Here is a 26,464-nt window from a genome sequence, read left to right as displayed (position 1 = left end):
GGTCTGGCTCCCCTTGACCTATGCTCTCCTGGCCACAGAAGCACTCGGCGGCCACGGACATCACGTCCTCCCTCTCAGACGACCAGGTACCTGAGGCCTTCCTGGTCATGCTGTTGATCCAGTTCAGTACCATGGTGGTCGACCGTGCCCTCTACCTGCGCAAGACCGTGCTGGGCAAGCTGGCCTTCCAGGTGGCGCTGGTGCTGGCCATCCACCTCTGGATGTTCTTCGTCCTGCCCGCCGTCACTGAGAGGTGGGCCCACACGTGGGGGCGCTCAGTCTCCAGGGGCAGGGCAGTGTGGGCTGGGGGCCCTGCGCGGCTGTTTCTGATGGGGTCCTTGACTTGGCCATCCCGCCCCAGGATGTTCAGCCAGAATGTGGTGGCCCAGCTGTGGTACTTCGTGAAATGCATCTACTTCGCCCTGTCCGCCTACCAGATCCGCTGCGGCTACCCCACCCGCATCCTCGGCAACTTCCTCACCAAGAAGTACAATCATCTCAACCTCTTCCTCTTCCAGGGGTGAGTGCAGGTCTGCTGGGGTGGGGGTCCCGGCCCGGGCAGGAGGGCGCCCACCTGACGGGAACCCTGGCTGTGGGCAGGTTCCGGCTAGTGCCGTTCCTAGTGGAGCTGCGGGCAGTGATGGACTGGGTGTGGACGGACACCACGCTGTCCCTGTCCAGCTGGATGTGCGTGGAGGACATCTATGCCAACATCTTCATCATCAAATGCAGCCGAGAGACAGAGAAGGTGCCTGGGCCCGGGGCGGGGGCCTGGACAAGGGCCAGGGACGTGCCCTCTCCCTAAGACAGAGGCACTGCTGCCACGAGAACCCGTGGTTCTGGAGGCCCTCCCAGGGCTCGGAGCGCATGGGCACATGAGGCCAGCCCACCCACTAGCTATCACGAGGCCAGTGATCTTGGCAGCTGCGAGTAAGTGCCGGGGGCAGAAGTGGGCAGTGGAGTTGGTCCTGTTCCAGGCAGGCTGGCAGCAGAGCAGGGCCTGGTGCAGGGGAGACCAGACAGACACTGTTCCCTGTGTTCTTGTTTAACGGCTTTTTTGAGAGAATTCATGCATCAGACCACTCACCATTTTAAAAGTACAATTCAGGGGTTTTTAGTAGATGCACAGTTGAGCATCTGCCTTTTCACCACTTCAAAAAGAAACCCCGGGCCGGGCACAGCGGCTCACACCTGTCATCCCAGCACTTTAAGATCTGCCTGGGCAACACAGTGAGACCCTGCCGCAGCAAATGTAAAAATAAAAAAATTAGCCGGCAGTGGCAGCTCATGCCTAGGGTCCCAGCACTTTGGGAGGCCAAAGGAGGAGGATCAGTTGAGGCCAGGAGTTTAAGACCAGCCTGGGCAACATAGTGAGACTTTCTCTACAAAAAAAATAAACGTTAGCTGGGTGTGATGGTGCACACTTGTGCTCCCCGATCTGCTGGAGGCTGAGATGGGAGGATGGCTTGAGGCCAGGAGGTCAGGGCTGCATTAAGCCTGATCACATCACTGTACTCCAGCTTGGGCCACAGAGTGAGGCCATGTCTCTAAAAAAGTAAAAAGAAACCCAGTGCCCATTGGCTGTCATTCCACTTCCCCCTCCCCTGGCCCCTAGTAACTCCTTGTCTAGGTCCTGGTTCTATGGGATTTGCGTATGGTGGATGTTTCATGAAAACAGGCTCAGACAGCATTTGTCCTTTTGTAACCAGCTTTCCTCACTAGCATGGTGTCTCTGAGGTCCACCCACGTGGCAGTACGGCCTTCCTGTTTATGGGCAAATGATATTCTGTGGCATGGATGGACCACAACATGCTCATCTGTTGATGGGCTGTTGTCCGTGACGCTGCCAGGCATGCCGGTGTACACGTCTGTGTGCCCACGCCCCCGGTTCTGTGGCTGCACGCCAGGGCTGGAAGTGCTGGTTTCCATCATGAGCCGCTGGTTGTCCACAGCAGCTCCACCATCTTAGGTTCCCATCAGCAACATGAGGTTCCAGTTTCTCCACATCCTCAAAAACCTGTTACCATGTCTTTTTTGTTCTGGCCATTCCTGCTGAACGGGCTTTTCTCAGTTCCCTGTTGACCGACGTTGAGCGTCTTTTCATGTGCTTGGCCATTTGTGTATCTTCTTTGGGGAAATGTCTATTCAAATCCTTTCTCTGTATTTTAGTTGGGCTTATTGAGACAGGATCTTGCTCTGTCACTCAGGCTGAAGTGCAGTGGCGTGATCTTGGCTCACTGCAGCCTCTGCCTCCCAGGTTCAATCGGTTCTCCCACCTCACCTCCTGAGTAGCTGGGACTACAGGTAAGCACAACCAGGCCTGGCTAGTTTTTGTATTTTTGGCCAGGTTGGTCTCGAACCCCAGATCTCAAAGTGCTGGGATGACAGGCGTGAGCCGCCACGCCCAGCAGTTGGGTTGTTTAATCTGTTGATGACATTGTTTTTCTGTAGATGACATTGGCTAGAAGTGACTGAGTTGGAAGAATTCTCTGTATTCTCTGGTTGCTAGAACCTTACCAATACAATTTGCAGAACATTTCTCCAATTCTATGGACCGTCTCAAACTTTCTTGATGGTGTCTTTGGTAGCACAGAGTATTTATTTTGGTAATATCTGGTTTACTTCGTTTCCTTTGCCAAATCCAGGTTCATGAAGATTTGCCCATTTTCTTCTAAAAGTTCTATAGTTTTAGCTCTGAAGAAGTTTAGCTCTTTGACCCACTTTCAGGTCAATTTTGGCACATGGTATAAGGTAGGAGTTGCATTTCATTCTCCTGCCTGGGGCGGTGCCTGCACCGTGTTGAAAAGGTTGTCCGTTCCCAGTGAATGGTCACAGCTCCCTTGTCTGAGATCAGTGGCCCCTGAACAGGAGGGTTCCAGCTGGACTCTAGTTCTACTCCACTGGCCTGCGTCTGCCCACCGTTACTACTGCTATGCCATGCTGAGGTCAGGCTGGGGCTTTTGTGGGCTGCTGGGTGAGCTGGAGAAAGAGGTCATGTGACCCACAGGAAGGGCAGAGCTGAGCGTATGACCTGTGTCGTTCCCCTCCAGAAATACCCGCAGCCCAAAGGGCAGAAGAAGAAGAAGATCGTCAAGTACGGCATGGGGGGCCTCATCATCCTCTTCCTCATCGCCATCATCTGGTTCCCACTGCTCTTCATGTCGCTGGTGCGCTCCGTGGTCGGGGTCATCAACCAGCCCATCGATGTCACCGTCACCCTCAAGCTCGGCGGCTATGAGGTGAGCATGCGTGGGTCCGCCTGTCCATTCCCATCCCCGGCGGTTCTGGCCAAGGCGGTGCAGCACCCCCAGCTGCTCCTCCACACTCATCTTTGTGGCCCTGTGTCCCCGTACCCACCCCAGCCGCTGTTCACCATGAGCGCCCAGCAGCCGTCCATCATCCCCTTCACGGCCCAGGCCTATGAGGAGCTGTCCCGGCAGTTTGACCCCCAGCCGGTAAGTGGCCTCTGTCCTGTGACAGCCTGCGGGGGGGGTGGCTGCAGTCACTGAGGGTGTCACTTGTACCCAGCTGGCCATGCAGTTCATCAGCCAGTACAGCCCTGAGGACATCGTCACGGCACAGATTGAGGGCAGCTCCGGGGCGCTGTGGCGCATCAGCCCACCAAGCCGTGCCCAGATGAAGCGGGAGCTCTACAATGGCACAGCCGACATCACCCTGCGCTTCACCTGGAACTTCCAGAGGTGGGTCCTGGACGGGGGGCAGGGCCTGTCACCTGGAACTTCCAGAGGTGGGTCCTGGACGGGGGGCAGGGCCTGTCACCTGGAACTTCCAGAGGTGGGTCCTGGACGGGGGGCAGGGCCTGGGTGGATGGACCCGCCCCAGTGGGTCACGCTGTGTTGCCACCCCCAGGGACCTGGCCAAGGGAGGCACCGTGGAGTATGCCAACGAGAAGCACATGCTGGCCCTGGCCCCCAACAGCACTGCACGGCGGCAGCTGGCCAGCCTGCTCGAGGGCACCTCGGACCAGTCTGTGTGAGTGAAGGGGCCCGGGTGGTGGGCAGGAGGGCTGTGCCAGGTTGGCTGGGCCAGGCCTGACCTGCCAGCACCTTCCTGCAGGGTCATCCCCAATCTCTTCCCCAAGTACATCCGTGCCCCCAACGGGCCCGAAGCCAACCCTGTGAAGCAGCTGCAGCCCAGTGAGTGTGGGCGTGGGGGTTGGGGGAGGCTAGATAGGGGTGACCTACGGCCCCAACCATCTTCTCGCTCTGCCCCAGATGAGGAGGCTGACTATCTTGGCGTGCGTATCCAGCTGCGGAGGGAGCAGGGGGCGGGAGCCACCGGCTTCCTCGAATGGTGGGTCATCGAGCTGCAGGAGTGCCAGACCGACTGCAACCTGCTGCCCATGGTCATCTTCAGCGACAAGGTCAGCCCACCGAGCCTCGGCTTCCTGGCTGGCTACGGGTGAGTGAGTGGCTGGGGGGCACCTCACAACTTGGGGGGCTCCGGGCGGCCCCAGGACTCACCAGCTTCCCCCGCAGGATCATGGGGCTGTACGTGTCCATCGTGCTGGTCATCGGCAAGTTCGTGCGTGGATTCTTCAGCGAGATCTCGCACTCCATTATGTTCGAGGAGCTGCCATGCGTGGACCGCATCCTCAAGCTCTGCCAGGACATCTTCCTGGTGCGGGAGACTCGGGAGCTGGAGCTGGAGGAGGAGTTGTACGCCAAGCTCATCTTCCTCTACCGCTCACCAGAGACCATGATCAAGTGGACTCGGGAGAAGGAGTAGGAGCTGCTGCTGCGCCCGAGGGAAGGAGCCGGCCTGCTGGGCAGCGTGACCACAGGGGGCGGCACTCCTCAGGCCGGGGGAGCCGCTGCCCCATCCAAGGCCGCCAGCTGTGATGCATGCTTCCGGCCTGCCTGAACCCTGATGCTGCTGTCAGAGAAGGACACTGTCCCACGGCCTGCGTGGCGCTGCCGTCCCCCACGCGTACTGTAGAGTTTAATTAAAAATGTTTGTTTTATTTATACAAATAGACAATCAAAGGCCAGTCCCCCGTCCTTGCTTTCTGGCTCCACTGTGGTGGACCAGGTGGCCACCGCCTGCTTTCTCGGGAAACATACATGTCCTCATGCTCAGCTCTGGCCCGCCTCGTCGTCACTGTCCTCAATCAGACAGTCCTGGATCTCCTGCAAGACCCAGGCCCTAGAGAGAAAGCTGCAGTGGGCACCAGCCCTGAGGCACCTGCCCCACGCGCCACGGCAGTGTGGGCCCTAGTACCTCTGTGTGCGGAGCTGGGCCTCGGCCAGGATGTACGGCGGCAGGGGGTCCAGTGAGGGCTGCAACAGAGGCCGGTGTCGAGGGGCCACGAAACCTGCCAGCACCCCCTCAAGCCACCCATGAGGGGACGGCCTTCCCGCGTCCCCAAGCCTGGCCCGGGACAGGTGGGCACGTACTCACCAAGTCCTTCATGTTCACACGGCAGCTGTAGCACAGGTGCTCCTCAATGCAGGCTTGGGGGTCCTCCCTGCGGGAGCAGAGCTGGCTGTATGCCCACCTTGGCACCTCAGTGCCATGCAGTGTGGGTAAGGGCAGATCCCCCTCCCCCCATGCAGCTGGCCATGAGTGGCAGGGACAGGGACTCACCTCCTGCAGGCCCCCTGGGCCTGGCCCACCCCTGGAGAACAGCATGGCCCCGGGGGTGTCCGGGTCTCAGTCAGGGGCGTGGGCGACTGCCTCTGGGAGAGGCATGAGGAGGTCTGAGCCCCAAAAGCTGTGGCACTGTCTGCAAGCAGAGAGGAGCTGAGGGAGCCAGGGGCTGAGGGAGCCTGGGGCTGCTGAGACCCCATGCCCACTCCCTGGCTCCCTCCCCCCATCACCCCAAGAGCATGAAACAGACCAGCAGCATCGACGTCCAGGGCACACATGCAGAGGAGGCAGCGGGGGCTGGAGTCGCCAGCAGCAGGGCCGTCCCGGGGGGCCTTCACCAGCTTCTCACTTGTCCTGTGGCCGGGGTGTGGGAGGAGCAGGTGAATCACACGGGCTGCGGCTCCACCCTAAGCCCTGGCCTGAGCATGAGTGGTGAGCTCAGCACCCACACACACCCACGCACACCCCCGCACACACCCGTACACACACCTGTACACAGTGCTGACAGTGGAGGGGAACTGGGTCTGCAGCCTGATGATGAAGGCCTCCATCAGCCGGTGGATGCTGGCCTTTTCAGGGGCCTAGGGACAATCAGATTGGGGGCTACGGGAAACCCCAAAGGGCAGCCCCAGGCTGGGGCAGAGTCCCCAGGGCAAGTACCGTGGGTTCCACACTGCTGGCCCACATGGGTCTGGCTTTGCTGCAACTGTTCAAGGCAGCCAGAGAACTGGCTTCAGCAGTGCACCCACTGGGGGTCCTCCTGTCACCCCCACACCCTCAGGGCACAGGGTGGGCTCAGAGGATGCGGCACTGCTGGGGGCCACAGCAGGAGTCACTGAAGCTGTGCTGGTGACCTGAGCCTGTGAGAGGCTGCCCAGCCCACACGGCCCACCTTGGTGTCGACGGCTGGTGTGAAGACAGAAGGGACGGAGAACAGGCGATTGTAGAAAGCGACCTCCTTCAGGGTGTGGTCCCGCATGGGCCGCACCACCACCACATCCCCGTGCCGCTCATCCGAGAAGCCCTGGGGGAGGCAGGGGCGGTGTGGTCCAGGTCAAGGCCCGAATGTGCTCGCCCCTCCTCCCCTGCCAGGTAGGGAAGGTCACAGACCCCTACCACCATCCAAGAGGCCGCAGGACTGATACGCAAGAGGCTACTCTCCAGTGAAGGTGGCCAAAGGGGTGAAGGTGGGGATGGGCCTCCTGAACACCCAGACCCCTGCCTACCGTATCCCAGGCCAGAAAGGCCCCTCGACCCAGTGCCAGGTTGGTCATGAGCTTGATGGCCAAGCGTGTGCAGCTATCCCCAGTCATGACCTTGGAGTAGCCGTGGGCTCGGGCCGTGTGCACGATCAAGTGGGTCCTAAAGCACAGAGCATCTCAGGAGCCTGGGGGGTGCAGGACCCGGGGAAGGGGGGCCCTCAGGGGTCTGGGGGGTGCAGGACCCGGGGAAGGGGGGCCCTCAGGGGTCTGGGGGGTGCAGGACCCGGGGAAGGGGGGCCCTCAGGGGTCTGGGGGGTGCAGGACCCGGGGAAGGGGGGCCCTCAGGGGTCTGGGGGGTGCAGGACCCGGGGAAGGGGGGCCCTCAGGGGTCTGGGGGGTGCAGGGCCTGGGGAAGGGGGGCTCTCAGGGGTCTGGGGGGTGCAGGACCCGGGGAAGGGGGGCTCTCAGGGGTCTAGGGGGTCAGGGCCTGGGGAAGGGGGGCCCACAGAGGTCTGGGGGGTCAGGGCCTGGGGAAGGGGGGCTCTCAGGGGTCTGGGGGGTCGGCCTGGGGAAGGAGGGCTCTCAGGGGTCTGGGGGGTCGGCCTGGGGAAGAGGGGCTCTCAGGGGTCTGGTGGGTCAGGACCCGGGGAAGGGGGGCTCTCAGGGATCTGGGAGATCAGGACCTGGGGAAGGGGGGCTCTCAGGGGTCTGGGGGATCAGGACCCAGGGAAGGGGGGCTCTCAGGGATCTGGGAGATCAGGACCTGGGGAAGGGGGGCTCTCAGGGGTCTGGGGGATCGGGACCCAGGGAAGGGGGGCTCTCAGGGATCTGGGAGATCAGGACCTGGGGAAGGGGGGCTCTCAGGGGTCTGGGGGATCGGGACCCAGGGAAGGGGGGCTCTCAGGGATCTGGGAGATCAGGACCTGGGGAAGGGGGGCTCGCAGGGGTCTGGGGGGTGCAGGACCCGGGGAAGGGGGGCTCTCAGGGGTCTGGGGGGTGCAGGACCCGGGGAAGGGGGGCCCTCAGGGGTCTGGGGGGTGCAGGGCCTGGGGAAGGGGGGCTCTCAGGGGTCTGGGGGGTGCAGGACCCGGGGAAGGGGGGCCCTCAGGGGTCTGGGGGGTTCAGGGCCTGGGGAAGGGGGGCTCTCAGGGGTCTGGGGGGTCAGGGCCTGGGGAAGGGGGGCCCACAGAGGTCTGGGGGGTCAGGGCCTGGGGAAGGGGGGCTCTCAGGGGTCTGGGGGGTCGGCCTGGGGAAGGGGGGCTCTCAGGGGTCTGGGGGGTCGGCCTGGGGAAGGGGGGCTCTCAGGGGTCTGGTGGGTCAGGACCCGGGGAAGGGGGGCTCTCAGGGGTCTGGGGGATCGGGACCCAGGGAAGGGGGGCTCTCAGGGATCTGGGAGATCAGGACCTGGGGAAGGGGGGCTCTCAGGGGTCTGGGGGATCAGGACCCAGGGAAGGGGGGCTCTCAGGGGTCTGCGAGGGTCAGGACCCAGGGAAGGGGGGCCCTCAGGGGTCTGAGGGAGTCAGGGCCCGGGGAAGGGGGGCTCTCAGGGCCTCACCGCAGGGTCTGCAGAAGCTCCTCCTTGGCCGTCAGTGTCCTCACTGAGCAGAACAGTTGGGAAAGAGCCTCAGTCTGGGCAGTGGCAGGCGGTCTTGCCAGGCTCTGGGGGTCCCGTGTGGGTGGGGGTGGCTGTTCCTCCCCTTGTATCAGGCCAGGACCACCCCCGGCCCCCAGCACATGCTGCTGCTGGAGGAAGCTGTCCACAGCCGCCTTGTAGGCCCCCTCGGATCCCACCGGCTCCTGGGCAGAGCACCAAAGCACCGACGGTGGCAGGCTGAACACCTTCCAGGATGAGGGAGAGGCCAGTGAGGCCGGGGACAAGGGCAGGTGCCCCCCACAGACAGCCCCACCTTCCAGGATGCGGGAGACGGCAGTGAGGCTGGGACACAGGCAGGTGCCCCCCAGAGGTCACCTCCAGGACCCCTTTCCAGGGACAGCCCTCCCACCTCCTCTAAGGCCACCACGTGCCATGGGAACCCAGTTGCTTGCAGAATGGGCTTCACTTCGGCCAGGGTCTTTGATCTCTCCTCTAGGCTCTGCCCACAGGCTGCTCCCTCTGAAAAACCCAGGCAGAAAGAGTCAAGGCTCAGAGAGGAGCCAGGCAGGGCAGGAAGCGGGGCCACCTCCACCTGGGGAAACCCTTTGAGGCCTCGATCTGCAGGGCGGTGCTTCCTGGCGGGGCGGTGAGGTGTCAGCCATTTTCCTTTGGACAGGGCTTTCTCCCTTGTGGCTAACCTCAGCACTACAGTGAACACCCCAGGAGTTTGTTCTGCAGAAGCAAGGGTCGGGGAGTCGACCCCTGGGCCCCCCTCACCATCAGCACTTAACTCGCCCTTCTCTGTCCCCAGACCCCATGATAGGGACTGGGCAGCCGCCGCTCCTGCTCCCACCCTCCTATTTTCTAAGGAAGTTCTTAGACTCCAGCAACAGTGATGCCACCTAACGATGGACACATCCGCTGCCTCCTTCATGGAAATGTCCCCACCAGGGCCTCAGTGCACGGGCGGCACCAGCAGCTCAACATGTCCCCCCAGAGGGAGGGTCCCCCCACAGGGAGGCTCCACACCAGAGGGAGGCTCCACACCAGAGGGAGGGTCCACACCAGAGGGAGGATGCACACCAGAGGGAGGGTCCCCCCAGAGGGAGGCTCCACACCAGAGGGAGGGTCCACACCACAGGGAGGCTCCACACCAGAGGGAGGGTCCCCCCAGAGGGAGGCTCCACACCAGAGGGAGGGTCCACACCAGAGGGAGGCTCCACACCAGAGGGAGGGTCCACACCAGAGGGAGGCTCCACACCAGAGGGAGGGTCCACACCAGAGGGAGGCTCCACACCAGAGGGAGGGTCCACACCAGAGGGAGGCTCCACACCAGAGGGAGGGTCCACACCAGAGGGAGGGTCCACACCAGAGGGAGGGTCCACACCAGAGAGAGGGTCCACACCAGAGGGAGGATCCGCAGGGCATACCCCAAGCGGCCAGGGATTAGGAGGAGCAATGGCCCCACATACCGTCAACAAAGATGACTCCCGCCACAAAGCGCAGTCTTTTGGCAGAATCTTGGCTCAGGCCCTGGAGAGAGAAGCAGCAAGGACTCAGCCCCCAGCCATAAGCCACAGGACACTTTTCCAGCTCAGAACATTCTTCATCCGCATTTAACGCCGTCTTGGAAGGTGAAGTGGCCTTCCCCTGCCATTGCGTTTATTGGACAAAGCCATTCAGACACAGGTGCCAGGCAGGCCCAGTAGGCGAGGCTGCACGCCTGACTTATTTTAAAGGGTAGCCTGGAGGTCTTCATCCCCCTGGTAAAACATGCCCCTCCCCAGCTGGTCCTGGATGTCCCAACAACGCCCCAGGAGACGGGGCTGGGGTTACGGGGCCTCTGTGCCACCATCCCACACACTTCTGACCACTAAGGAAGCACTTGCTCTCACAAGCAGAAAGCAACAGCCTGCGAGAGGCAGGGGTGCCACTGGGCACAGGTAGGGCAGCACCAGTGTTACACAGAGGGCTGGGCCAGTTCCCTCACAACACCCTCCTAGCAGGTTCAGGGGACCTCAGAAAACTAATTTCAGCAGTGCCGTGCAGTGCGCCCATCCTGAGACCAACAGCCCACCCCTCACCCCGGCAGAGCCGACCCCTCTCCTCTCAACCACCCACCCCACAGAAACAGCCTCCTCCGGTCTGCACCTCTCACTGGGAATGCGGAGAAACCAAGCATATCCCGACCTGCCTTGGACTTCCTGAGCTGGCCCTTGACACACCATGGGCACAGCCCCACCACGCCCAGCCGAGCCCTGTGTGCAGCCTGAGCCGGCCCCTGCCTCCTGCGCGTGCCGTCCCCTCCACCTCAAACGCTGCTCCTTTTCCTTCTCCTGGCAAACCCTCTCCCCTTTCCCAATCTTCCCTCAGGTCACACACGGCTGCGCCAAAATGCATCTTTCCACTGTGTTACTATGCAAGTTGAGCAAATGGACAGAAGTCAAGCGGGCAGCACACACGCACTGTGGACCCAGCTTCTGATTGGTGCACCTACTGTAAACACATCTGAGAACCCTCCAGGTGTCCAGGCTGTGGGGTGGGCTGCTCTCTAGCCCCAGCCAACAGCCCCTCAGCAGGCTGAGAAGGGAGGCCCCCAGCCCGAAGCTCAGCCCAGCAGCTTGGGCCCAGGGGGTGGTCAACACGCACCTCAAGGACCTGCGAGACCATGGAGCTGGATGAAGGCCCCCCAGACCACGCCAAGAGCACCTGGGGGAGAAAAAACATCACTCAGGGCACCGCATCTCCAACACGGGCAGACACCCCACCTCATGGACATCCAGGACATCCAGTCTGCCCTCAAAGGCCAGGGAGGAGCTGGCGGGCTGCAGCAGGCCAGGCTGCCTGTGGGAGGGACAAGCGGGGACCTTGAGGGACCAGTCTGCTCAGTCAGACCCCCAGGACCCAGACGTTACCTTCTCGCCTGGAAAGATGAGCCGGTTCTTCCCCAGCATGGCTCTGAACTTGTGGACGTAGAAGGTCTTGAAACAGTCCCTGCAACACAAACCTGAGATGAGGGAGCCGCTTGCTACCTGCACGGTGGGCAGTGTCCTGAGGCGCTGCCAAGTGACGATGTCCTTTACCGACTTCCATCTTTAAAAGCAGCATCTTCACATCCAGGCTGTGCCCAGAAACTGGTGAAAGGGGCGGGGTTGCGGGGCCCCTCTGGCGGTGGCTTCCTCAGGGTGAACATGAGGCTCACTGGTCCCTCCCACAACCCCACCAGGTACGAACTGCACAGCCAAAGAGGCCGCATCCAACAAATGAGGGGCCACAGCCCGGGCATCCCTTCCCCACAGGCACTCAGAAGGGCCCAGCTGGTGGAGTGGACGGACTTAGGCACGTACAGGGCAAGGCCAACCCAGACCCCATAAAAACGACCCACCACATACAGACACCACGTCTTTGAGGTGAAGTGCAGAAATAGGGTGGGCCATAGTGAGGGCTCAGTATCCTGGGGCCCCAGAGCTGGCATCTTTAGTGTGCTGGGCTCAACTGGGCCAGGAATGGCTGAGGCTCACTCACAGAGTGGCCTGGGCTCCTCCCGTAACCCCACAGAATCAGAACTTCCAGGCCTGGGAACTGCATTTTTAAGAGACAGGGTCTCAATCTGTCACCCAGACTAGAGTGCAGTGGCACAGTTATAGCTCACTGCAACCTCAAACTCCTGGATTCACGTGATCCTTCTGCCTTGGCCACCCGGATAGATAGGACTACAGGTCACAGGTATGTGCCACCATGCCTGGCTAATTGTTGTATTTTTTGCAGAGACAAGGTCTCGCTATGTTGCCCAGACTGGTCTCGAACTCCCGGCCTTAAGTGATCGTCCTGCCTGGGCCTCCCAGAGTGCTGAGATTACAGGTGTGAGCCACTGTGCCGAGCTGTGGTCTTTGTTCACAAGAAACTTTCCAGCCGTCTGACTCGGGCTCACTAGTCCAGAGCTTCTTGGCCCTAGCTGTATGTTAGAATCGCACAAACCAGTTAAGTCAAATTGTCTAGGGGTGAGGCCTAGGAATCTGCATTTTAAAGCTCTCCTGCAATCCTGGCAGGCAGGGTGAAGAGCAGCACCCGGTACAGAGCGGACAATGCCACTGCAAGGGTCACCCAGCACCTGGGGCTCCACGTCTCTTCCTTCCCGTCAGACACACTTGATGTCCACAGCAATCCCTCCCTACGTTGAATGGATACCACGTACAAGAGGCCGAACGACCCCCCTGTGGTTCTTTTACAGACAATAAAGCAAGTCTGTGTTTAACAGCAAGATGCCAGGTGAGGAACTGCAGATAACTGGCAAGTGTCAAGGCTGGGACATGGGAAGTGACCCCCAGGACCCAGCTTTGGGCGTGGGGAGTCTCACACAAGGACACACGGGTACTGGGCTTCACCTCCGCACCGTGGACCACGAGAGCCTGCGCACCCTACACCACCAGCTGGGATTCAAGCGTGGTGGGTCCACGTGGACATGCTGCGTCTGGGCTCCTGAAACCACACTATCCCCTGTGTGTCAGGGAAGGCCACGGATTCTCCCACATGCTGATGTGAATGACCCCTGAGGAGCCCAGCTCGACGCAGACTCCTAAGGCCTCCCCCGAGAGCTGGCTACCCACTGTTCCTTGGGACCAGCAAGCACAGCAGAGCAAAAGCTCTGTCCTCAGCAGCCCTTCTGGCCACAGGGGCCTCGCGTGCAGCCACAGTCAGCCTCTCGCCAGTGAGTTCTGCCGGCCGCCTGGTGTGCTTGGCAGTTGCAGATGCTCCTGGGTGCTTAAAGAAGTACCTGCCTTGGGCAGGTGTGGTGGCTCATGCCTGTAATCCCAGCACTTCGGGAGGCCGAAGCAGGTGGATCACTTGAGGTCAGGAGTTCGAAACCAGCCTGGCCAACATGATGAAACCCTGTCTCTACTAAAAATACAAAAAACAATTAGCCAGGCATGGTGGCAGGCGCCTGTAATCCCAGCTACTCAGGAGGCTGAGGCAGGAGAATCACTTGAACCCAGGAGGCGGAGATTGCGGTGAGCTGGGATCAAGCACTCCAGCTGTTGCACTCCAGCCTGGGTGACAGAGCGAGACTCCATCTCAAAAAAACAAACAACAACAAAAAAACCACGTACCACCACTGGGAATTAAGAGGACTAAAAGGAGAGAGACCTGTTCCTCCCTGCAGGGAGCTGAATCTAGTGGAAACAATTGAAGAATACAACCCCTACAAGCCAAGGACACGACAAGCGCCTGGGGGAAAGCTGGAGATCTTCCAAGCCTCTATCCTGCCACAGATGAAACAAGCATCTCACATGAGATTAAAAACTTTCACCCAGACCATCCGCCCCTAGACGTATTCCAGCTGCCCCCAAACGCCCGGTCCTCCTACGCCTTATCGCAATCTGGACACCACGGGCCCACTTCCAACAGTCCCCATAAGCTCCATCAGAAACCTCATCAGCGGATCTGTGGCTAGCTCATGGGAAACTGTATCCCAAGCAGGAAAGCAACGCTTTCGCCTCCACTTCAACACCAGGGGCACCAGGGGCCACACCAAAAGCAGGAATAAAGTAAATACATGTTTTTAAAATGAATTAATAAAGCATCACAAGTTGGGGCTATCCCGTCTGCTCAGCGAGGCCACGTTTGCCAGTGTCTCAGCCACCTCCAGGCCTCACCTGCAAAAGGCATCTCCGGCTCGTATCACCACAACGGGCTGGGCGTCCTTGCACTTCACACACTTCTGCTCACGGCTTTGGAGATGAGAGAGAGGAGGAGAGAGGAACACAGATCACATCTTCCCCACCCCTAGTGCGCTTTGGGGAGACAGCTCCTGTTTCTCACCCTGAGTTGGGTCAGAAGAAGGCACCTCGGTACACACAAAAACCCAGGCTTGTGTTTTGTCCAAACTTCAAGAAAAACAAAGGCTCTATGAGAATGTTTACCCTAGAAAAGCCGGCTCAGGGGGCACATAAAGGCCGCTTTTCAGTCTCCCAAGGCTGACACGGGGAGGAGAGACAGCTTCACGGAACCAATTCTCTCCGAATAAGGACAGCGCCATCAGCGGCAGAGCCGTCCCCAGTGGCTGCTAGGATGAGAGGTACGAGCCAGTGGAGTAAGCCCCCTGCTAGGTGCTCGTCACCGCTTGACAGGCAGTCCCCGAGTGCTAGGGGGCGAGGTACCGCCCTCCACGCGGGGCTTCCCGGAGCAACGGCAAAGCCCGGCCGGGACCCTTCGGGGCAGGAGTGCGGCGGGAAGGCGAGGGGCGACCTGGCGGGTCCGGCCGCCAGCTCTTACCTGGGCCGCGGCGCCGGGGGCGGCTCCCCAGGCGCCGACTCCCCGTAGTCCTCGCCCACCTGACACATGGGCACGCCGGGTCCCGTCGCAGACTGTGGTGGCGACAGCGCGAGGGCGCGTCCTGATGACGTCAGAGTGGCGCCGTCACGGCCGCAAAGCGCGGCTGGGGGCGGCGCCCTACAATGACGTCAGCGCGGCGCAGTAGCGGCTGTGACTAGCCGGCCGGGCCGGGCCAGGACAGCAGGCGGCGGGCGGCGGGCGGCGCGGGCCTGGCCCCGGGATGGCGATGTTCCGCAGCCTGGTTGCCTCGGCTCAGCAGCGGCAGCCGCCGGCCGGGCCGGCGGGCGGCGACAGCGGCCTGGAGGCGCAGTACACCTGCCCCATCTGCCTGGAGGTCTATCACCGGCCCGTGGCCATCGGCAGCTGCGGCCACACGTGAGCGCGCCCGCCCGGGGACCGCGGGGAGGGGGCCGTGCCCCGCCGCGGGAGGGGTCGCGAGACCGGCGGCCGCCCCGGTGCAGCCCCGGACTGGGCGCGCGGGGACTCGGGGCGCCGGGGCCTCGGGGCGCGTGGGGTCCGGGTTTCCCTGCGCCGCGCCGCCTCTGCCCTCTGGGCGCTTTCATCCTCCGCCCACCCTCCTTCGTGCCAGCCGCAGGCGCCCGGTCCGACTGCTTCTTCGGTTCACGGGGCGACCTGCGGCCCTGCCCAAGCTCGGGGTCTCCGGCGGCTGCGGCGGGCACTCGGGTACTCAGAGGGCAGCAGGTGCCACCGCTCCGCCAGAGGTGGTGGATTTGGGCTTGTGGGGCTGGAATGGGCAGTTGTAAATAAATGACTTGTGGTTTTTGCTATCAACTCTTGTTCGGACCCGCTGTCTGCCTGTTTTAACCAAAAAGGAAAGGAGTTCCCTAAAGTTTAGAGGGGCTTGTTTGGACTCTGATGTTCTTATGTTTTGTTTGAGGGAGAACTTGGGTCACACCGACCACTGAGTAGCCAGGCAGGCTGGTCCACAGAGGAGCAGACACTGACCACCCTGCTGAGGTTTCCAGCTGCACCAGGGCTCACAGCCGGCTCCTCCAGGGTGTTTGAGGAACAGAAACTCGAGGACGTGGCTCTCCTGGCGGGGAGCTCTGCTCAAGTATTCTGGAGCTGCCAGCCCCGTTGGGAGGAAGCCGAGATCAGTGTCTCCTCTCTCCTAAGTGCTGAATAATACAGCTCTTGAGCAAAATTAGCAGTGGCAGGGTAGAGAGAGAGAGCAGGAGGGCTTCCCCGCAGACATCCAAGCTGCTGAGGTGGTGGAGTGGAGGGCGGTGCACCCAGGCTGGTAGGAGGCTCTAGAACATTTTGCAAGCAAAGGCAGCTGACTTCAGGGTCTCCTGGTGCAGAGGGAGCTGGGACTGCTGGGGGTGTGTGCTGGTCCCCCACGGAGGTGGCAGGGCCAGTGTCAGGATGCAGAGCTGCCTTCATTACCTGTGTCAGGCAACACAGGTGCCTGCCCACGCTGAGACAGCTTTGCCTACTTCTCTTGTGAGGCTGCTAAAGGCTCTGCCCCTGCTCCTCCATCTCACTTAGCTGTGACGTTTGAGGTGGGGGGCAACCTCTGAACGGGAACTTTTTTTTTTTTTTGAGACAGTCTTGCTCGTCACCCAGGCTGGAGTGCAGTGGCACCATCTCGGCTCACTGCAGCCTCCATCTCCTGGGTTCAAGTGATCCTCCTGCCTCAGTCTCCAGAGTAGCTGGGATTACAGGCACCCGCCACCACGCCCTGCTAATTGCTGTATTTTTAGTAGGCACGGGGTTTCACCATGTTGGCCAGGCTGGTCTCGAACTCCTGACCTCCGGTGACCTGCCCGCCTCGGCCTCCCAAAGTGCTGGGATGACAGGCGTGAGCCACCGCACCTGGCAGGACTTCCTTCTTGTGAGCAGGTAGTAGCGGGTGTTTGAAGGTGCGTTCTGCACCTTCTCATCTGTTACTGAGCGTTGTGAGGCTTGACTTAGGCCTTGTTTTAGAAAAGTCTCCCGTAGGCTTTGGGTGCCAACACCTTCACCACGTGGTTGGCCACGGCATCTCCACTTTCCTAACCTGCACAGATACCTCTTTTCCCAAAATGTAGTTTCCATAACACAGAATCCAGAACCACATGGCATTGTGGAGCATCTTTCCTATGAACTCCCCTCCGCCATGCTTTTCTTGGTAGAACTTGACAACCATCCTAGTCTCACTGCGGGTCCTGCAAGAGCTTTTCACAGAGCCTTTGCCTTTCAGAGATTTTTCTCCCTGACTTTTCCTGCTGGCTTTTGTTTTCTGGCTGTTCTCTCTCTGCTTCTAACTTTGTTTCTTGTTGGTGTTGCTAAGGCACGCATGCAGATGACCACAGAAAGTTTAAAGGCTCTTCAGGTTCCCTTCGGAAGTTTGTTGCTGGTCTTATTCTGTCCCCTCGACAAGTTCCCCAACCAGAGCAGCTTCCTCCTCCAGGGTAGATCTCTCATGGCAAGAGTATCCCAGTGTGGGGGCATGCACCTTGCTCTAGCCCTCGGGCAGGAGGCCCCTTGGGGGCCCAGCAGGAGCTGTTCTCACCCAGGAGACAGTCCGAGCAGTGAGCCACCTCTGTAACCAGAAGCGTGTGGGCCAGGACACGCATGATCACGAACCTGCCTGGAAGGGCTGTGTGAGCAGCCTCCACCCGTGCAGGACAGCTGTGGGGCTTGCTGAGGGTGCTGGCCTGCCAGCCAGGCAGATCCCTGAAGCATGGGCCGGCCCAGCTTCTCCGCTTGTGCAGCGGCCAGTATGGGAGAGAAATCGGCAGTCCCTGGTGCCTGCTGGGAGGGCCGGTGTGGGAGACACATCAGCAGTCCCGGGTGCCTGCTGTGAGGGCCAGTGCGCGATCGCCCCTCCCTTTGCAAGGCTGTCGACGCCCCCACACCCATCGCCCTCGGCCACTTCCTTCAGCTGAGAAGCTGCTCAGCACCAGCCCCTGGGTGGGCACAGACAGGAACTTCCTGTGGGGGAAGCGGGCACTGCTCCCGGCTGCTGGCTCCCTGAACACCAGGCTGGCAGTCACTGGAAACTAGGCTGATAGTACACCCACCCTGTGGGTGCCTCATTCTGCCTCCTGCTCCTCGGGCCCAGCTGCCCTGCCGGTCGGGCTGGGTTCCCTCTTGTGTCTTCCCTGAGTCCTTCCGGGGAGGACAAGGCTGTCTTCCTCCCAGCCAACCTCTGGGCACCTTTCCTCCTTCCCAAGCTCTGCCCGGGACCCTTTTCCTTCCCCTCAGCCCGTGGCCGTGCTGTGCAGCTGAGTCCCCGCCTAGTCTCTGGCAGCTCAGGGTTCACTCGGGAGATGCACCATCCACTTGTTTCCGGTGTGTCTGCAATTATGCAACAATCGATGCAATTCTACAAGCTTCTTACCACTCCAGAAAGAAACCCAGCCCCCCGCTTGCCTGGCAACCACTCGTCTGCTTTCTGGTCACTGGGTTTGTCTCTGCTGGACGTTGAGTCTGACTGGACTCCCATGACACGGGTGGGCCATGCTTGCTGTCTACCCTGCACTGTTTTCCAGGCCTTCCGGTGCGTGGTGGGGCTGCACGCCTCTTCCCGGCCGAACGCCCTTTCCAGGGGTGTGCACGCCACGCTTTGTTTCTTCATCCGTTTACCAACGGGCACCTGAGCTGTTTCCACTTCTCCTGCCATGAGTGCCTGAGTATGGGGGTCTCCCTGAGGCCTTCCCACGTGGACCATCTTGTCAGCGCCTTCCTCCCATGATCGGGTGAAGTAGGCGGCCCCCCTGGCTCGAATCCAGGGGTCAGTGCCAGGGATGACCCTGGAAATACGTGCTGGGGCACCTGGTGAGACCTCGGGTGAGGTGGGTAAAGTGAGTGACCTCTTTACTCCGCAGGAAGAGGCCTGTTCACTTTCTGACGGGTCTCAAGCTGAGTCCCACTTTCTCTCACACGAAGTTTCATGTGGGAGCCACCAGCCAGGTGGTGGCTCTGTGGGAATCCAGTGGTAGGAAAGAGGGCCCGGGGGACAGCAGGAGGGACTTAAGATGCCCGCTTGGCCGCCTTTGCCTGAGGCCCTCAGCCTTCCTCCTTGCGAAATGGCCTTTTCTTGAGCGATGTGGAAATCTCTTGACAGCACAGAGGATTCTGGCCCTGAATTCAGCTGAGTTGTTTGTGAACCCAGGGCCTGCTCAGGAGCCCCTCTGTCCAGTGGGACTCCTGTACCAGCCCTGTGGTCCTGCCAGGGAGAAAGGGAGCTAAACCCCTGCGTCCTGTAGCCTTCCTGCGGCTGAGGGGCTCCGCCTCAGTTCCAGCTCCTCGCTGCAGCTCAGCTGTCCCCACAGTGCTCCTCACGAGGCTGGATGTGGCTGCCCCGGTATTAAGCTCCTTCTCTGTGTTTGCACTGCGGGCTCTCTCGCCTGGCGCTCCCACTGGCTGGTGGTGCACCCCTCCAAGGGGTGTGTGCGTCTGCAGAGCGGGAGGCGGTTGTAGATACCAGCAGGGGGGTGTGTGAGCCCAAGGAAGCCCCTGCTGCTGGAGCCCGGAGTGAGCACGGGGCTGCGGGATGCTCAGTCTGTCCTCACAATGTGGTGTCCCCAGGGGCAGTGCCAAGAGCCAGGTCCCATGAGAGCCTCAGGTCCCCAACGGTGCCCAGAACCCGAGCCTCTGCCTAGATGGAGCAGGACCCCCTCCTGCCTGCGAAGCTGTCCCAAGCCTGGGGACTGCCACCCAGCCTCAGCATGTGCTGCCACTTGGCTGGCTTTGGCCCTTCCCTGTCCAGTGCGTCTGGAGCCCCTAGGGCCTGGCCGTTTCCTTTCCCACGATTGAGGTTTTATGCCCCAGAGTGTGGAGCTGGGAGAGTTTCCAGAGTCCCTGGGATGTCCCTGTGCCCCACAGCCCACCCAGGTGTTGTCGCCATGTGAGGGTGAACCTGGTAGGCCGAGCGGGGGGCTCCTGCCTATGGGAGCTCCTCTGGGCCACACGTGGGGACAGCCATAGCGACGGTTCTGCCCCTAGCCAGAAAACCACAGGGGCCCTACTGTCGGCAGGGACCGGGGCCACCCTTTAGCCAGATGGGGCCCATCCAGCTGGTGGGCCCTGGACATAGGTGTGACCATCTCCAGAGACAGCGGTAGGAGGAGCTGCCCCTGTGGGCCCCACAAATGCTGGGTCCTAAGAAGGGCCCCGAGCGAGGCCTGCGGTTTGGGAGACCAGAGTGGCGGGCTGGCACTCAGGCCCCTGTGCCCTGCAGGTTCTGTGGGGAGTGCCTCCAGCCCTGCCTGCAGGTGCCGTCCCCGCTGTGCCCACTCTGCCGCCTGCCCTTCGACCCCAAGAAAGTGGACAAGGCCACCCACGTGGAGAAGCAGCTCTCGTCCTACAAAGCGCCCTGTCGAGGCTGCAACAAAAAGGTACCCTTCTGCTCGGGCCACCCTGGAGCCAGGGGTCACTCCATGGCCAGCCTCAGCCCATGGGTTCTGCAGAGGGCGGGGGCCGGGGCCGTCTCTCTTTCCTGTTGAGTAATCGCGGTCTCTGCTCCTGCACCAGGAAGCCAGCCCCGGCGCCTCCCGTCTTCATCTCTCACTTCCTGTGGTGACAGCTGACAGGGCCGGGGGGCCAGCCCGGTGAGGGTAGCACTGTCAGAGCCGCCTAGCCCGGGCCAGGGAAACCCACGTGGGTTGTGGCCAGTGTAGGGAGCGGAGGCTGAGCTGAAACCTTCCCAGTGCGGCCTTCCCCTGCCAGCTGATACCAGGGACAGCACTGGGGGCTCCAAGGTCACAAGGGCCATGGGCAGAGTCAAGGACATCAAAGGGCTGAGCACCCTCCAGCTGCCAGGAGTGCCAGAGCCAGGCTGATGGGTGCTGCCAGGAGTGCCAGAGCTGGGCTGATGGGCGCTGCCAGGAGTGCCAGAGCTGGGCTGATGGGCGCTGCCAGGAGTGCCAGAGCCGGGCTGATGGGTGCTGCCATGAGTGCCAGAGCCGGGCTGATGGGCGCTGCCAGGAGTGCCAGAGCCGGGCTGATGGCGCTGCCACACCCATGTCAGAGCAGCCTAAGGGCCTGCAGCTTGTCATGGGCCTCGTTGGCCCCATCTTCATCCTGTCCTGGTGCCTGGCCCACGCCCCATGGCCCTCCGTGGCATCCACGTCCAGGTGGAGAGGCCCCAGCCAGTGCCCCTTTCTTTCAGTGGCTTCCAGAGGACTGAGCAGCTACGATTGATTTTGCATTTGCATTTCCCTACATTGTCGCATCTCAGGTTAATAAGTTCTATGAAGCGCTCACACTAGTACATGGCCCCTCGGTGGTTTGTCCTCGAGGTCAAAGGTCCAGATGTCTAGGGGCTGCCCTGGACTCCAGAGTGGTGCAGCTGAGCAGGCTGTGGCCTCGGGTGCTTGGGCACCTCCCGTCTGTCCCCTGCTCAGAGTTCCTCTCTCCTGGGCAGCCAGAAAGGATCAGAATGGGACACATGCAGAGTGGCCTCCCCCATACCACAGCAGCTCGTTCTCTACTCTGAGTCTTCAGATGCGGCTGTGTCTCCCGGCACCTTGCTGGGATGTGGCGCGTCCCTCGGAGTCCAGCAGCCCTCGGGCAGAGCTGGGTGCCAAGCTTGTGTCCAGGAGGACCTCAGACACCTGAGGTCTTGTGGCCTATTGCCCTGGACAGTGGGTGTGCTGTGGGTGGAGGATGGCGCTCGGCTTCACGGAAGCATCCCCAGCTTGCCCCTCAGTTGCACGGAGTATCTGTCCCCAGCCTGGGGCGTTTCTGAGTGGCCTCCACTTGGCCTCTTCCTTTTTCTGGAGCAAGTATTTGAACTCCCGCAGGCGCCAGAGATCTCCTTACCTGTTTCCCGCCACCCTTCTCCAGCCAGGTTTCTGCCCTTGGCCACATCGTCCTGCAGTGACTTGCTTTTGGCCATGGGGTAGTAGCTGCTTAGTGCCTGTGATTGTTTTAGCAGCAGAAGAGACCAGGTCCTCCTGCTGCTGGCAACACAGACGCTTGCTTACAGTTCTCTGGTCCTGGACACCTGAGGTCTCGGCCTCCCCAGGACAGCCCTTCCAGATTCTCAGGACTGCCCTGCCCTCCCTGCCCTGTCTCCTAGGTGACCCCTGCCCTCACTGCCCTGTCTCCTAGGTGACCCTGGCAAAGATGAGAGTGCACATTTCGTCCTGCCTGAAGGTCCAGGAGCAGATGGCCAACTGCCCCAAGTTCGTCCCTGTGGTGCCCACATCCCAGCCTATCCCCAGGTAGGCGCCCTGCCGGGCAGGGGAGAGGAACTGTCCTCAGCAGTTTCCTCGTTCTGGGAGCAAGCACAGTTGCCCCGTCCCAGAGAGGCTGAGGGAGTCACCCGGGGCCGGGTCCACTCTGGGGAAGTGGACCTTCCTTGCCACTGTGCAGGAAAGCTCCTGTGCTGCCCTCCCTGGCATACCCACCAGGCCCCCTGGGGTAGGGACAGGGACAGCTCAGGTGTGGGGAGCAGGAGGAGGGCACAGGCCAGGCCCACATATCACCTCCCAGCAGGTGGATGGGCCGAGAGACGGCGCCTCCCAGGGCAGTGTCTCTGCAGAGTCTCTGCCGTTTGGCCTAGTTGTGTGGGGTGGATGAGGGTCCTGGGTGTGTCCTCAGGAGGCCACGGCGTGCAGAGGCACAGGGGACACCCAGCCACTGCCACGCTCTTGCAGCCTACCGAGGGCAGGCCTGGGGCCACGCCTGTGTTTGAGAGAAGTGGGGAGGCAGGGCCCCCAGACGCCTAGCCGTGCCACTCACTGTACCGCCGCCCCGCCAGCAACATCCCCAACAGGTCCACCTTCGCCTGCCCCTACTGTGGCGCCCGCAACCTGGACCAGCAGGAGCTGGTGAAGCACTGTGTGGAAAGCCACCGCAGCGACCCCAACCGCGTGGTGAGCAGTGCCTGCCCCAAGCGACACCTGCACTAGGGGAGGCCTGTGGGGGACAGTGCAAGGCCCATGAGCCTGCTCCCGGCGAGTCTGGGGGTGCCCAGGCCACAGAGGCCTCCTGGGTCCCAGGGTGGGGACTTGGCTGCCCGAGCAGCACCTGGCAGAAACCGGGGAGTGTCCGTAAGTCCTTCAGGGTGACACCCACTGAACAACTCGCTTGTCACCGGGGCACCCGCCTCCAGGTCTGGGGTGCCTTCCCAGGCTGAGGCAGCACTGACGGGGCTCAGTGGAGGGCCCCCAGTCCTACTGCGGCTACCGCGCCTCTCCACAGCCCAGCTCGGCTTGACCCGACTGCCTCTTCCAGGTGTGCCCCATCTGCTCGGCAATGCCCTGGGGGGACCCCAGCTACAAGAGCGCCAACTTCCTGCAGCACCTGCTTCACCGACACAAGTTCTCCTACGACACCTTTGTGGTAGGCATCCCGGCAGCACCCTCCTCCCCACCCTCCTCATCCACCCTCCTCCTGGCCCCTCGCCAGCCTCAGGGTCCGCAGGGTTCAGAGGAAGCCAGGAACAGAAGCCTCGCTTCAGGTGGCCACATACCCCTAGGTTCTGTGAGGGCTGCCTGCAGGTGGGGAGTGATGGCAGCTGAGTTTGAGTGGCCACTAGAGGGTGCCCAGGCCTCTCGGGGCCATGGACCATACAGGGCAGGTCCCTGACTGCCCACCCCACAGAACCCCTCGAGGGTGAGCCAGGCTTCCTTCTGGAAGCTTTCTGGAGAGAGCTGGAAGGGCTTTCATCAACATCGAACACTCCAGCCCTGTCTCCTTTTCCCACCCGCCGCGCGTCAGGCATGTACCTCGCACAAACTCTTCACTCCTGGTGCGGCCCCTCCCTGCCCAGCCCTGTTCATTCCTGGCCCTGGCTAACAGTCCTGGTGACGGCTGTCACTCCCCCTGCCAGTCGTCTGGGACCCATGCTCCGCCTGCCTCAGGATAGAAATTGTTAGAGGTTAGGCTGGGCGCGGTGGCTCACGCCTGTAATCCCAGCACTTGGGGAGGCCGAGGCGGGTGGATCATGAGGTTAGAAGATCGAGACCATCCTGGCTAACACGGTGAAACCCCATCTGTACTAAAAATACAAAAAAATTAGCCGGGCGTCGTGGTGGGCGCTTGTAGTCCCAGCTAATCGGGAGGCTGAGGCAGGAGAATGGTGTGAACCCGGGAAGCGGAGCTTGCAGTGAGCCGAGATCACGCCACTGCACTCCAGCCTGGGCGACAGAGGGAGACTCCATCTCAAAAAAAAAAAAAAAAAAAATTGTTAGAGGTCAGGGAGCTTTGGCCGGCCTGCTCACCTCGAAAACCCCGGGGCTTAGAGTCCAAGCTGAACCCACAGCCATCCATTCTGAGTGCCTCCGTACCCAGCGGGTGACGGTCACACCTTCAGGTCGGCACCTTCTCACCCCCCAGAGGACCGTGCAGGCCCTGAGCCTGTGGGGACAGCGGAGCTGGGTCCTTCCTGTGTCCTGCTGGAGGGAGGCAGGAAGGGCGGACACGCCTGTGTGGGTGATGGGCAGAGGGGACCTCTCCTTCCTGTCTGCCTCTAGCCCGGTGCGTCTCTCCTTCGTGTCTCCAGGACTACAGTATTGACGAGGAGGCCGCCTTCCAGGCCGCTCTGGCCCTGTCTCTCTCTGAGAACTGAAGGGAAGCGCAGCCACCCGCCTGCGTCTGGGGTCACGGATGTCCCCGCTCGAGGGACAGGGCCAAGCTCCTGTGTCGCACCTGGCACCTGCTCGGGAGCCCACCTCACCAGACCAGGAGGAGCTGCACCCGCGCAGGAGGGGAGCCGGGGCCGAGCCTCCGAGCCTGAACACGGGCCAGCCGCCGAGGCCGCCAGAGCAGGGCCGCCTGGTCCCACCGGCGTCGCTGGGTTCTTCGGTGCTTCTGGCCGAGCAGGCGGCCTCCTTGGGCAGGGCTGGCCACTGGGACCTGGAGCCGCCGCCGTCTCTTCAAAGCCATGATGCCCCCTCATGGGAAGAAGGGACCAACGGTGCGCAAGTCGCACTCTGCAGTCAAGCCGGGAGGAACCCAGGCTGCCGCCCTGCCCAGCCTGACCCGGCCCCGGCCCCGCTTCTGCCTTGCGCATTTGGTACTGGCTTTTGTGATACTTAGGAACCTGGCATCTTTTCTATATTATCCAGTGTGATAATCTTTTCACGTTTTATAGAGCAGAGAGAGAGCAGTTACTCTTCATATTGCAATATCTGTGTTTGACTAGGAATAATAGTATTTTTATGGAACATTTACAAAATTCTATTTTTTAAAAAAACAGTCAAAACAAGCATTGGGGGATTGGGGCAAGGAGGGAAGGAGCCGTGGGGTCTGCCGTGGGGTCTGCCCCGGGCCACCCACTGTCTGTCTGGGTCCTTGAGGTTTGTACGTTTCTGTTTGATGACTAGGAAGAAATCCCAGCACTCCAGCCACAGGCTGTGGCTGCTCCCAGCAGAGGCGGGGCCGGCAGAGCAGGGGCCACCTCCACCCAGAGTCCTGGCCTTGGCCCTCGGTCACTTTCAAAGCTGACTGTGCCCCGCTGTGGGAGGGGACGGCACCCCAGTGGTGGCAGAGCTTGGGGGCCTGGGCAGGGCCCACTTGGTGGGCCAGGCAACATGTCAACATTCTTTTCTGTTCTTGGCATTAATTATTGCTGTCTTTTTTGAAAAAAAAAAAAAAAAAAGTTTAAATAAAATGTCTCAGAGCATCTCTAGCAGCCTCGACTGGGTTTTATGCTCTGCAGTGTGGAATCGCCACCTGCTGTCTGTGTTGGAGGTCGGCCGTCTCCTCCCCAGGCAGCTCATGCTGGGGGTGCAGGCTGGTCCCGAGCCTCACTTAGCCATGGAGGGTCCCACAGAGCCATCTAGACCTTGGCACTGGGCCCTCCTCCCTCTGAGAGGACCACCCTGTTCCCACACCCACAGGGCTACTGGGCTTCGGACTCCTAGGCTGCTTGCGTTTTCTTAGAGGTGGGATCTCCCTCTGCTGCCCAGGCTGGAGTGCAGTCATAGCTCACCACAGCCTCGATCTCCTGGGCTCAAGTGGTCCACTCGCCTTGACCTCCTGTGTCACTGGGACTACAGGTGTGCGCCACCTCAGCAACTCCTGGATTGGTTTCTGAGCATACTGAGTGTTAGGCCAACTGCCTGTAGTTCTCCCAGGGGTCACCATCAGGGCCATCGGATCCCCTGTTCTCCAGTCTCCAAGGGCCTCAGGCCAACAAGAGTCACCTGCTCGCCAACCAACCCCAGGGCAGCTGGCCGTGACAGATCAGTCACTGTTTCCTGCCTCCTCCCTCCCCCTGTCAGTTAAGGAGTGTTTCCAGCCTCTGTTCTGGATTCCTTACTCGCAGGGGAGGTGACTGTCCTGACCCTGAAGGCCACAGCTTGGGCCGGACACACAGGAGCCTCCACCAGCTGTCACTTGAAGGGAGACACTTACCCCCTAGGGAGCAGGGCTGATTTCCAATTGCCCTAGCCAAGGGCCAATGGAGTCCCCACCTCCCCTTCCCACTACTCTGACCCCTGATGACATGGTCCTGTGTCTGGGAGGCCCTCACCAGGCAGCACCAAACTCCAGGGAATAGCAGAGCCACCTGCCAGCCTGCCCTTCCCTGTGGCCTTCCAGAAGGAAGCTCGAGACACAGTATCCCCTGGAGCCATGTGGGCTCTGACTGGTGCCCAGTGAGGCCGACAGTCCCGGCCATGTGTTCACCACCTGGCCACTGGCCAAGCCTGTCTCACCCCTTGGGCAGCCTACCCACCACCCACCTCCCAGCAGGAGCAGTGACGGGGGCAGCTCTCCATGTCCAGGCCTCCACAGCTGACCGGAGGGTGACACGGAGCCGTCA

At 61.2% G+C, this 26,464-nt stretch overlaps 3 protein-coding genes across 8 annotated transcripts in view; 2 read left to right on the top strand and 1 right to left on the bottom strand.

The window, feature by feature from the left end:
* The window catches only part of PIEZO1 (piezo type mechanosensitive ion channel component 1 (Er blood group)), a 68,994-nt gene extending 63,988 nt beyond the window's left edge, over positions 1 to 5,006 (top strand). For both annotated transcript variants that reach the window (XM_055232798.2, XM_063612525.1), the window contains 10 exons: positions 39 to 253; positions 362 to 520; positions 601 to 748; positions 3,051 to 3,239; positions 3,363 to 3,455; positions 3,529 to 3,701; positions 3,871 to 3,993; positions 4,078 to 4,157; positions 4,236 to 4,422; positions 4,500 to 5,006. In XM_055232798.2, coding sequence (XP_055088773.1) covers positions 39 to 253; positions 362 to 520; positions 601 to 748; positions 3,051 to 3,239; positions 3,363 to 3,455; positions 3,529 to 3,701; positions 3,871 to 3,993; positions 4,078 to 4,157; positions 4,236 to 4,422; positions 4,500 to 4,749 — 1,617 coding nt within the window. In that variant the 3' untranslated portion in view covers positions 4,750 to 5,006. The remainder of the gene's footprint in view (positions 1 to 38; positions 254 to 361; positions 521 to 600; positions 749 to 3,050; positions 3,240 to 3,362; positions 3,456 to 3,528; positions 3,702 to 3,870; positions 3,994 to 4,077; positions 4,158 to 4,235; positions 4,423 to 4,499) is intronic.
* CTU2 (cytosolic thiouridylase subunit 2) lies at positions 4,962 to 14,802 on the bottom strand. Of its 3 annotated transcripts, none has more exons than XM_055232803.2 (15): positions 14,680 to 14,802; positions 14,061 to 14,135; positions 11,322 to 11,400; positions 11,056 to 11,115; positions 9,879 to 9,939; positions 8,816 to 8,925; positions 8,368 to 8,651; positions 6,837 to 6,972; positions 6,503 to 6,634; positions 6,100 to 6,191; positions 5,861 to 5,964; positions 5,608 to 5,746; positions 5,422 to 5,488; positions 5,242 to 5,300; positions 4,962 to 5,166 (listed from the first exon to the last, which is right to left on the bottom strand). In XM_055232803.2, the coding sequence occupies exons 1-15, from the start codon at positions 14,745 to 14,747 to the stop codon at positions 5,097 to 5,099; spliced, it is 1,536 nt and encodes a 511-aa protein (XP_055088778.1). In that variant the 5' UTR covers positions 14,748 to 14,802; the 3' UTR covers positions 4,962 to 5,096. The 3 variants fall into 3 exon arrangements, with proteins under 3 accessions (XP_055088778.1, XP_055088775.1, XP_055088779.1); XM_055232800.2 differs by having other exon boundaries at positions 8,816 to 9,138; positions 14,680 to 14,792; XM_055232804.2 differs by lacking the exon at positions 5,242 to 5,300 and having other exon boundaries at positions 14,680 to 14,792.
* A 51-nt stretch (positions 14,803 to 14,853) lies between these two features.
* RNF166 (ring finger protein 166) lies at positions 14,854 to 25,323 on the top strand. Of its 3 annotated transcripts, XM_055232793.2 has the most exons (6): positions 14,854 to 15,114; positions 19,928 to 20,084; positions 21,802 to 21,914; positions 22,454 to 22,568; positions 22,930 to 23,037; positions 24,200 to 25,323. In XM_055232793.2, exons 1-6 carry the CDS (start codon positions 14,960 to 14,962, stop codon positions 24,263 to 24,265), a joined length of 714 nt encoding a protein of 237 aa, XP_055088768.1. In that variant the 5' UTR covers positions 14,854 to 14,959; the 3' UTR covers positions 24,266 to 25,323. The 3 variants fall into 3 exon arrangements, with proteins under 3 accessions (XP_055088768.1, XP_063468625.1, XP_055088769.1); XM_063612555.1 differs by lacking the exon at positions 19,928 to 20,084 and having other exon boundaries at positions 14,867 to 15,114; XM_055232794.2 differs by lacking the exon at positions 19,928 to 20,084 and having other exon boundaries at positions 14,880 to 15,073; positions 21,847 to 21,914.
* The last annotated feature ends 1,141 nt before the right edge of the window (positions 25,324 to 26,464 follow it).

Source organism: Symphalangus syndactylus, chromosome 11 (genome assembly GCF_028878055.3).
Source record: "Symphalangus syndactylus isolate Jambi chromosome 11, NHGRI_mSymSyn1-v2.1_pri, whole genome shotgun sequence".
In the NCBI taxonomy this organism is placed as follows: Eukaryota; Metazoa; Chordata; class Mammalia; order Primates; family Hylobatidae; genus Symphalangus; species Symphalangus syndactylus.
This window is presented reverse-complemented; position numbering and strand designations above follow the sequence as displayed.